At 35.3% G+C, this 11,292-nt stretch overlaps 1 protein-coding gene across 1 annotated transcript in view; it reads left to right on the plus strand.

Annotated features, from left to right (window-relative positions):
* The window catches only part of LOC107707451 (solute carrier family 23 member 2-like), a 23,216-nt gene extending 14,908 nt beyond the window's left edge, over window positions 1-8,308 (plus strand). The window contains exons 8-12 of the mRNA XM_016511450.1: window positions 1,886-2,139; window positions 4,019-4,183; window positions 4,333-4,441; window positions 4,943-5,038; window positions 7,901-8,308. Of these exons, the coding sequence (XP_016366936.1) occupies window positions 1,886-2,139; window positions 4,019-4,183; window positions 4,333-4,441; window positions 4,943-5,038; window positions 7,901-8,088 (812 nt within the window). The 3' untranslated portion in view covers window positions 8,089-8,308. The remainder of the gene's footprint in view (window positions 1-1,885; window positions 2,140-4,018; window positions 4,184-4,332; window positions 4,442-4,942; window positions 5,039-7,900) is intronic.
* Window positions 8,309-11,292: the final 2,984 nt, after the last annotated feature.

The raw sequence follows: 11,292 nt of genomic DNA on the forward strand, positions 1-11,292 counted from the left end.
TTCGTCGAATCCGCCGGCCGCGCCGTTCTCAAGCCCGCCCGCCTCTGCTCACTCAAGCCGGCCTCCGCTCACTCAAGGCCACGGCTCACTCTAGACCTCCGGCCTCTGCTCACTCAAGGCCGCGCGGTGTGTGACGCTTTTTCGTTGTGAAAGCGAAACCACTTTGTTTGGCCTTGCAAAAGAGGACACGACTAGAAATCAGTGCTTAAGTTGTATTTACAACACTGTACACTCCGGCCGGACAGTGCATCAAAATATGTTAAGGGGCGTAACATTTCCGTCACACACTTGAGGTATTCGGCCAATCACAACGCACTGGATAGCTGGCCAATCAGAGCACACCTCGCTTTTCAGACCGATGAGCTTTGTAAAAATTGACGCGTTTCAGAAAGGCGGGGCATAGAGGAGAAACAATAATGTACAGTATGTGGAAAATAATGTGTTTTTTTAACTTTAAACCGCATAAACACATTTCAGTACACCAAATACACAAAATAATGTTCTTTTTAGCAGCATCATATGACCCCTTTAAAGGGATAGTTACCCCACCCTCAAGCCATCCTAACTGTATATGACATTTTTCTTTCAGGCGAATACAATCAGAGTTATTACTTAGCGTAGCGTAAGCTCCGGTGAGAAGATGCTAGTCTGGCTAGAACCAAGTTTTGTTTACAGCTAAGGAAACCAGTCTCCACTTGGCTTATATTGAAATCCTCCAACATTTTTCTGTACAAATCCTAGTTTTGTACTTCTAATTCGTGGTCAGTGTTTTGTTTTGCTCTTTCCTCTGTGCTTCCGCGTTCATCACTTCTTAGTTTTCTTACAAAAACACAACAATTCACTTCAGGAGGCCTTTATTAACCCCCCGGAGCCGTGTTGAGTACTTTTTATGATGGATGGATGCACTTTATTGGGCTTCTATTGAACTATTGAATCTCAACAGCCATTCACTGTCATTATAAAGCTTGGAAGAGCCAGGACATTTTTTAATATAACTCAGATTGTATTCGTCTGAAAGAGGAAAGTCATAAACACCTAGGGTGGCTTGAGGGTGAGTAAATTATGGGGTGATTTAAATTTTTGGGTGAACTATCCCTTTAAGGATGTCAGAGTGTATTAAATATTCATTTATGTATTTTTTTAGATAGAGGTAAAATCTTTACAATAAGAAATAATTATATGTTTTTAGTAAATATTATGTAATAAATATTATATATTATTTTACTAAAACATATACAAGTTTGGGGTCAGTAAGTTTTTTAATGATTTTAAAAGAACTGTTTACTGTGTTAATATATTTTTAAATGTAATTTATTCCTGTGAATCACAGCTGAATTGTCAGCATCATCACTCCAGTCTTCAGTGTCACATGATCCTTCAGAAATCATTCCAATATGCTGATTTGCTGCTCAAGAAACATGTCTTATAATAAATGTTGAAAACTGATGCTGCTTAATATTTTTGTCGAAACCATGATACTTTTTTTTCTTTTGCATTTGTCAAATGAACCCTCTGAACTTTCATTTCATTTGGCTTCTGCTAAATACCAATTTATCTGTCATTCACAGCCTTGAGAAACAAACACTTCCGTATTACTCAGAAAGTCTTATTAAAATCTGGTATTTTAGTTATTTATTTGATTAAAATCTTGTACAATTTTGGATAGGAGTCAAAGTAAACATGCTTCCATGACACTATAAGAAAGAAAAGCAATCCAAAGGAAAATTATTTTCCTAGTAACCTCATAAACATGTAAAGTATTAGTCTCAGCATGTCAGTGTAAAAACGATGTACTTATTATTTTTATTTCCATCATAAAGTATACTAAGGAGAATGTTACTGTTGCAAAGGAACTTTGCTCATCTCTTAACCCTTGCTTTTTTAGGACAGTGGGGTTCACCGACTGTGAGTGTGTCGTCTGTACTGGGCATGATGGCTGGAGTACTGGCTTCAACAATGGAGTCCATTGGAGACTATTATGCATGCGCTCGTCTCTCTGGAGCGCCTCCACCGCCCACGCATGCTATTAACCGTGGCATTGCGGTGGAAGGCGTGGGTTGCATCTTGGCTGCCCTGTGGGGTAGTGGGAATGGCACCACCTCCTACAGTCAGAATATCGCCGCTCTGGGAATTACAAGGGTAGGATTTGTCTGTTTATTGATAATAATACCTATAACTATCTTCATTGTTGTTGCCACCAACACCTTGTTCAAATTCAGTTCTGTTGTACATTAACAAAGCAAGTTATTTGTTATTTCAACACTTTTATGCTATTTTTCAACTAAAACTTTGACTCTCCTGAAATCACACTTAAGTACACCACCGGTCAAAAGTTTGGCATAATTTTCTTTTTAAAAAAAGTCTCTTATGCTCACCAAGACTGCATTTATTTGATCACAAATACAGTAAAACTGTAATATTGTGATATGTTATTAAATATATATAACAAATACAGTAAAACTGTAATATTGTGATATATATACGTTTATATTATAAAAATGTAAAGTAATATATTAAATAAATGTATAAGTTATTGTTGTGAAAGTAAAGCTGAATTGCTAATATGCTGATTTGATGCTCAAGAAACATTTATTAGTTTTATCAATGTTAAAAACATGTTTTTTGCAGCTTGATATTTTTGTGGAAACCATGATACACTGATGATTCAAACCATGATTCAAAGGTTTGGGTTAAGTAAGAAAAAAAGAGAGAGAATTCTTCTTTTCAGCATAGACATTAAACTGATCAAAAGTGACATTAAATACATTTATAATGTTATGAACGATTTCTACTTCATATAAACGCTGTACTTTTCAACTTTCTATTCATCAAAGAATCCTGGAAAAAATATAGCGAGGTTTCCACAGAAATGATAATCAGCAAAAATATTTTGTTTTGATAATAAGAACCGTTATTAATACTTGAGCAGCAAATCAGCAAGATTTCTGAAGGATCATGTGACACTGAAGACTGCAGTAATAGCTGCTGAAAATTCAGCTTTGCATCACAGGAATAAATTACATTTTAAAATATATTTAAATAAAGAATACTTATTTTAAACTGTAATAATATTTTCACAATATTCCTGTTTTTGCTGTATTTTTATCAAGAAATTGCAGCCTTGGTGAGATTCTTATGAGACTTATTTCAAAAACAGTAGTAGTGTAGTAGCCATCCATGTTGCATGTCAAGTCAAATCTTATTTTACATAGTGCTTTTCCCAATACACATTGTTTCAAAGCAGCACAGAGAATCATTGTTGATGTTTATAATATATTAATATATTTACACTTTATAGTTTGTAGATTAGAGCTCGATGAAAATATAGGCTACGTTTTGTGACAATATAAACAATCAAGCAGTTGAGATTTGCAATATATTATGTGCTTTATCTGAGTATACTGTATGTATGTGGATAAAGTTGGATATACTTATATATAAGAATCTGCAAGTCATCCTGAGGATATCCTGTTCAGAAGTTCAAGCTGTTTAGGATCTTAACATTCAGTGGTGCCTTCTCAATGACTGTTTGTACCTTTTATAATCGTTCCTGTGCATGAGTCCTGAGCAGTGAAGGTGCCCACTCTTCTCAAAAATCCTCCAGATCCTGTAAATTATTTTGGTTTCTGAGCAGCCTCTGCACTTTTGAACTCTTACCTATTTAGGGCAATTGAGGGATTCATCTATTACAAACAGCTTCAAGCCGTCATTTGTGCTTAAGGAGGCAACCCATGACATTAATGTCATTTTTTGAGGAATGTTTAAACATCTGTAATGCAGCTTTCTCGGGGTAGTGCTATTTTTAAAAATTCATGTTTTAAAGACTTTCTCTCTGTTCTTAAATGTTAAACATGCCGAGTTGTGTTTTACAGCTCTATCTTAATCTTTTTTCTTAATCTGTCTCCATTTCATGGGAATGAAAATGATAACATTCCCTACATTTTTAAAAAAGTTTTTTGGTTGTTTGGTTTGGGTTTCATGACAGTGTTTTGGATGACTTTTCCTTTAATGGTGCCAGGTTGGCAGCAGATTGGTACTTCAGACTGCTGGGCTTCTTATGATCATCTTGGGACTCTTTGGTAAATTCAGCGCAGTCTTTATAACTATTCCAGACCCCGTCATCGGTGGAATGTTTCTTGTCATGTTTGGGATGGTAGCAGCAGTGGGAATTTCCAATCTGCAGGTACACCTGATAGTCGTCATATATTTTTATTTCATTTTTCATTTCATTATTTTAAAATTGCATGTCAGGGTGACTTCTTCTAAATAAATACATACTAATTAGTCATCATCTCATTCATATTTCATTTTATGTTACTGTTTTTTTTGCAGTATGTGGATTTGAACTCTTCCAGGAATCTCTTGATTCTTGGCTTCTCAACCTTCAGTGGTCTTGTGCTCCCAACCTGGTTTCACTCGAATCCAGGCACGATCAACACAGGTGAATATAACATTAGAATACATACAAATTTACACAAGCATTTAACTCCTCAGTAATGGGGTATATAAAGAAGTGGTATTAGTCAGTAACGGCAATAGTTAAAACTACAGACAACTTGTAGATCTCATTATAAAAGATCATAATATGATCATTCAGTGTCAGTGCTGTTTTAGATAGACTGCTGGTAGTAATCCTTGAACACATGGGTACCTTGTAGTATGGCCAAAAAGATCAAAAGAACCCAAACCTGGACAGCAGACAAAGAGTTTGCTCGTGATGTTAACCAGATCTTGCAGGAACACTCTAGGCATTCACACAAAAATTTGTTTTTTATTAAATCTTGATTGCTTTGATATAAATGTCACAGGACCGAGACTATATATATATACTGTATAAAAATAGAATTATTAAAAAATTTATTTGTAAAAAAAATTATAATTCTTTTATAAATAAGATTATCTATATAGAATTATATTGATGAGGTTCTGTATCTGTCAACAGGCATAAAAGAGCTGGATCAGCTCATAATGATTCTCTTCACCACCCACATGTTCATTGGTGGATTCTTTGGATTTGTTTTGGACAACACAATACCAGGTAAGTCGTAAAAACACATGACTGTTGGGCATGTTAATCTGCAGGGCCATGTCATGGTCAAAAGTTCTTTGTACGACTCGTTCCGACTCTTTGAAAGCCATATGAAAGTCGTTATTCAATAAAAAATATACATCTGTGAACGCAACAGGAAATGCTAATGAATACACACTCTTGAAGGTGCAGTATGTAATATTGACAGCTAGCGGCTGAAATGGGTACTGTGGTCCAAATTCAAAATATTGGAGAGTATCCTCCTGAATATCCTCCTCAGACTCGACACTCACATGGGTTGCCAGATTGAGGACACTGGCAATGGAAGACGACAAGCCTTACACTGTAATTAAAGTTAAATGGACAGTTCACCCAAAAATGAAAATTACCCCATGATTTACTCAAGCCATCCTAAGTGTATATGACTTTTTTCTTTCAGATGAATGCAATCGAAGTTATATCAAAAAATGTCCTGGCTCTTCCAAGATTTATAATGGCAGTGAATGGTTGTCGAGGTTTTGAAGCCCAAAAAAGTGCACCCATCCATCGTAAAAAGTACTCCACATGGCTCTGGGGGGTTAATAAAGGCCTTCTGAAGCGAAACGCTGCTTTTGTGTAAGAAAAATATCCATATTTAAAACTTTATAAACCGTAATCTCTAGCTTCTTCCAGCGGATGACGTAGGACGTTGAGAAGTGATGAACGCGGAAGCGCAGAGGGAAGAGCAAAACAACACACCGGTCACGAATTAGAAGTGCAAAGTGAGGATTTGTACAGAAAAATGTCAGAGGATTTTGATATAAGCCAAGAGGAGCCAAGCGGAGACAGTAATATTATTTCCTTAGCTGTAAACAAAACAGTAAAACCGTTAAGTTTGCTCTAAAAGGGGAAGGCACGGCTTTAGAGTTTCAAACTAAATTAAAAAATCTGGGGGTGATATTTTACACTAATCTAACTTTTGATCAGAAAGTTCAAAATACAGTTAAAAATTCATTTTTTCATCTCAGAAACATTGTAAGACTCCACCCCATGTTATCCCTCTCAGTTGCTGAAAAATTGATTAACACTTTAGTATTTTCTCGTATCGACTACTGTAATGCCTTACTTGCAGTCCGTTCAAAATTCAGCCGCTAGAATCCTGACAAGGACCAGGACAAATGAGCACATCTCACCGTTTTTGAGTCATTCCACTGGCTCCCTGTCAGGTATCGGATTGATTTTAAAATTCTCATTCTGACCTACAAGGCCTTGCATGGTTTGGCACCACATTATTTGTCTCAACTGTTAACTGTTTATATTCCAAGTCGTGATTTCCGCTCTTCCGATTCTGGTCTTTTAGTGGGCCCCCCTACTCGTTTACGGCCTTTTCTTCCTGGGCACCAAAACTCTGGAATTCTCTTCCCATTGAGATCAGACAGGCTGAATCTTTTAGTGTTTTCAAATCTGCTCTTAAAACCCATTTTTTCAGAATAGCTTTTAAGTGATTTCTCTGTCATATGTATGATGTTTATTTTATTTATTGTTACTATTATTTCTATTACTATTATTATTATTATTTGATCCTTTTTATCCGTGTAAAGCGCTTTGAGCTGTAGAAAATAAAGTTTATTATTATTATTATACGGCCTTTTCTTCCTGTGCACCAAAACTCTGGAATTCTCTTCCCATTGAGATCAGAAGGGCTGAATCTTTTAGTGTTTTCAAATCTGCTCTTAAAACCCATTTTTTCAGAATAGCTTTTAAGTGATTTCTCTGTCATATGTATGATGTTTATTTTATTTATTGTTACTATTATTTCTATTACTATTATTATTATTATTTGATCCTTTTTATCCGTGTAAAGCGCTTTGAGCTGTAGAAAATAAAGTTTATTATTATTATTATTATTAAAACATGGTTTGTGCGAGACTAGCATATTCTCACCAGAGATTACACTACGCCTACATCATCCGCTGGAACGCCACTCTCTCGTGAACGTGCGCACGACAGTTAGCGGAAGCTAGAGATTGTGGTTTATAAAGTTTTAAATATGGATATTTTTCTTACAGAAATGCATTGATTCACTTCAGAAGGCCTTTATTAACCCCCTGGAGCCATGTGGGACACTTTTTACGATGGAAGGGTGCCATTTTTTGGGCTTCAAAATCTCGACCACCTTTCACTGCCATTATAAAGCTTGGAAGAGCCAGGACATTTTTAATATAACTCTGAAAGAAGAAAGTCATATTTTCTCCTAGTATGGCTTGAGAGTGAATAAATTTTGGGTGAACTATGCCTTTAATTTATCTGTTTTAATTTGCCTCTGGTCATAGATCTTTTTAGATGGATGCCGAGGCTTTTGAGGTTGGGTAGAATCTAAAAAGACCCAGTTCATTTGCTGGCTTTCATGGCTGCAGAATGCTGTGTTTTCCGGCAACTGGCAACCTGGGGTGAAATACTATTGAAATAAATACTATACTAAACTGCCAGTGGGTGGAATCTCACAGACCAAAACAAAGACATTTTTTTTACATTTATAACATAAAGCACCTTAAAAAAGGTTCCAAAAGGTTTTTTTAATAGAAGCATTCTGATCAGTGATCAGTTTTTGAAAGAACCATTTTTTTAATATGAAGAACATTTTAATAATCTAATAAACAATTTTGCACAATACAGAAACTTTTGTGCAATGGAAAGGTTCCTTGGATGGTTCCTCATGGAAACATGAAAGCCAATAAAACACCTTTAATTTTTTAAAACTGCATATTACTTGGCTGAAATGTTTTTCAATGAATGCATTTCCTGGTTGCAAGATTTAAATATCTGCTTTGTCTGCTTTCTAGTTGTGTCAATGTAGTGTTGGTATAATTAATAATTTTAATAATTTCTTAGGAACAGAAAAAGAAAGAGGAATAAAGAGCTGGAGGAAGACGGTTCATGAAGGATCTCAAATACACGTCACCGATCATTCCTGTTACAATCTGCCTTTCTGCACAAACTTTATTCAGAGGTTCAAACTGCTCCACTACCTCCCGTTCCTCCCATCAGTTAAGTCACAGGAACTGGGAACGCATCTGTAGTGCCGGAGCTTCCTGTGGTAAGGCTTGGTTTTTGAATGGCACATTGAATGCGGGCAACACTCAGGCCTGGCTCCAGGGTTAAACTGATCAGAATAGCCACAGAATTGCTGCGATTTTCCATGGAAATCATACAACCATGGACATTTTCAGCTCTTTTAGGATTATTAAAGTACATGCTCCTCTAAAGCTCCAATTAAACTTCATTATGTAACCTATTGGTAAATTTACACCATGAAGTAAAACACATTACTTTTCTATTTCATTTATCAACAAATACAATTGAAAATCCTTTGGTTTCCATTTTGGCAAATATATGCAGCATGTGTAATTTGAGTTCTTGAGCATGCGATCATGATGCCTGTACATCACTTTTCAGTGACGTACAGAGAGTGACGAAGTCCCACGCTAAGATTTAGATTTCAAAAAGTTCATAATACTGATAATAAATCAAAATGAACCCTTTTGCGTCAGTGAAATCCAGTTGTGCTCGTTATTTGTAGCAGGTAAAATAACATGTCGCCTCAGGGCTGCAGCGGATTTGCTCTATCCTGGAGCTCACTGGTACCGTTGCCATAAACGTTGCCGTTGTCATGACAATCATTGCGCACATTTCGTGATCTTACCTATTTGTCATTGCATGCCAGCTTTGTTAGCAAACTGATATAACACAATTCTTTTTTTCTCAGTTTTACACAAGCTTTTGCTGGCGTTGATATTAAATATCTAAGCATTAATATCATTCATATTGTCTAACTATTTGATATTTGAGCCAGGCCTGGTGCCATTTCAGTTCTGCTTCGTGACATTAATTAAATTCAGTAAACTGAACACAGATATGTACTACCATACAAGAAATGTCATGTCAGTTCTGTCCATAAAGTGTTTTGAACACATTCTAATTTAGATTTTTGATCCTGATTAATACATAATTATAGACATGCAGATACATTTTTAGATGTGTTTTATATTAGACTTATGATTTTGTGTACAAGATTTAATTAATATAAATAAATATGTTAAAAATAGTTTTTTAGATTTTTTATGATTAATGTATTTTTTTTTTACATGTGTGTGCATATAAACAGACCTACCACATTTCAGCAGGATTGCTTTTATGCTACCTCTACAAAAATAATAAAATATTATTCTTTAAAAACCCCTGCTAAAGAGAGGACTATAATGCTGTCCTCAAATGCAAATGTGACTGTATTTTGCACGGTTGTGCATTTAAATGACTGAGTGCCGAGAATAGACAAAAGCAACGATTCCTTTCAAGCTGAATTTTTAGATCATAGACAAGAAGGCCTGTGAATAAATACCTCAATTTATATTCATCTTCTTTGAAACAGAGGATGCAGTTCATGTTTACATTTGTTACACCTTTTTGACTTGTTTTATATATATTTGTTCCCATTTTATTTTATTTATTTATTTCATTTATGTTTTTCTGTAGGAAACTAAGACTCTGAGAGATAATTACTTTATTACTGGATAATTACTTTAGTATTTCTTTTGAAAAATGTTCAAATTCTTAATATTATCTTAATATATCTTCTTTTGTGTTCTACAGAGGAAAGTCAGAGGATTTCATGAGTGTGAGTGAATAATGACAGAATTTTCTTTTTTTTGTCACTTTAAGACACATAAGCATGAAGAAAAGTCTGAAAATGAGAAATAGTGGGTAATAAACTGTTATCGTAAAGCATTTTAGATAACTGAACGAATTCAGACGCTGGTCACTAGTGCATCTGGACTCCTCGGCACCACAATATTTAGCTCACTTACATAAGAGCCTTCTTTTTTCTTTGATGTAGGACAGTTGCGTCAAAGTATCAGTAAACAGTAAGACAGAGATTACTGTGACATTTCAGTTATGCCAAATGAAATTGTGGCACTGCCAGTTCTAATTCCCTTTCAAAGCAACAACATTTGTGTTAAATGCCTATGGGAATCCTCACGGTGCTGTCTGAGGCCACGCTTGACTAAACAAGTAAAACGCAAGCAACCAATTTTCCAAGTCACCCTCGATCACAAATATCTCATTTGCCATCTATAAAATTCCTTGGAATGAGTTTAGTTTTATGTACTTTTGAGAGAACTTTAAATTTTAGTGGCGTTGTTATAAGGCAAAATGTAATTATTAAGAAACCTGTTCTAGTCTCTGAGTCTGAAACAACCATACGTGCGAGGCAGGCCACATCCGGAGCCGGATGTCTAATCAACATGTGTGTGCATGAATACAAATTTCACAGTCAAATATTTAAGCATAGTGTGCCATTCAGCTTCCCTTTTCACGCACGTAAAACACATATTCCTCTGAACTTCTTATGAATAGCCCCCAGGCAAAAAAAAAGCATACATAAACTTATAAAAGCTGTTAATGTTGGACTTGACTGAATACTGGTTTCTGCTCTTTCAGCTCACTCTCTCATTCACTCACGCTGCTTCTCATCTGATATCAGTCAGTCGACTGGGGACGTCATCAGCATTACTGACTTGATCAAGATATGGGCATTCTTGGAATAGATGTAGAGAAATGAATCAAATGAAAACAACAGCAGTGGAATGCTTTCTAGTAATGAATCCTGCCCTGTTTTGTAGAGAATCCACACACACACATATACAGTATGTATGTATATATATATATATATATATATGTCAATAAACAGACCTACCACATTTCAGCAGGATTGCTTTTATGCTACCTCTACAAAAATAATAAAATATTATTCTTTAAAAACCCCTGCTAAAGAGAGGACTATAATGCTGTCCTCAAATGCAAATGTGACTGTATTTTGCACGGTTGTGCATTTAAATGACTGAGTGCCGAGAATAGACAAAAGCAACGATTCCTTTCAAGCTGAATTTTTAGATCATAGACAAGAAGGCCTGTGAATAAATACCTCAATTTATATTCATCTTCTTTGAAACAGAGGATGCAGTTCATGTTTACATTTGTTACACCTTTTTGACTTGTTTTATATATATTTGTTCCCATTTTATTTTATTTATTTATTTCATTTATGTTTTTCTGTAGGAAACTAAGACTCTGAGAGATAATTACTTTATTACTGGATAATTACTTTAGTATTTCTTTTGAAAAATGTTCAAATTCTTAATATTATCTTAATATATCTTCTTTTGTGTTCTACAGAGGAAAGTCAGAGGATTTCATGAGTGTGAGTGAATAATGACAGAATTTTC

Source organism: Sinocyclocheilus rhinocerous, unplaced genomic scaffold (assembly GCF_001515625.1).
Source record: "Sinocyclocheilus rhinocerous isolate Xijiao unplaced genomic scaffold, SAMN03320098_v1.1 scaffold534, whole genome shotgun sequence".
Classification (NCBI taxonomy): Eukaryota; Metazoa; Chordata; class Actinopteri; order Cypriniformes; family Cyprinidae; genus Sinocyclocheilus; species Sinocyclocheilus rhinocerous.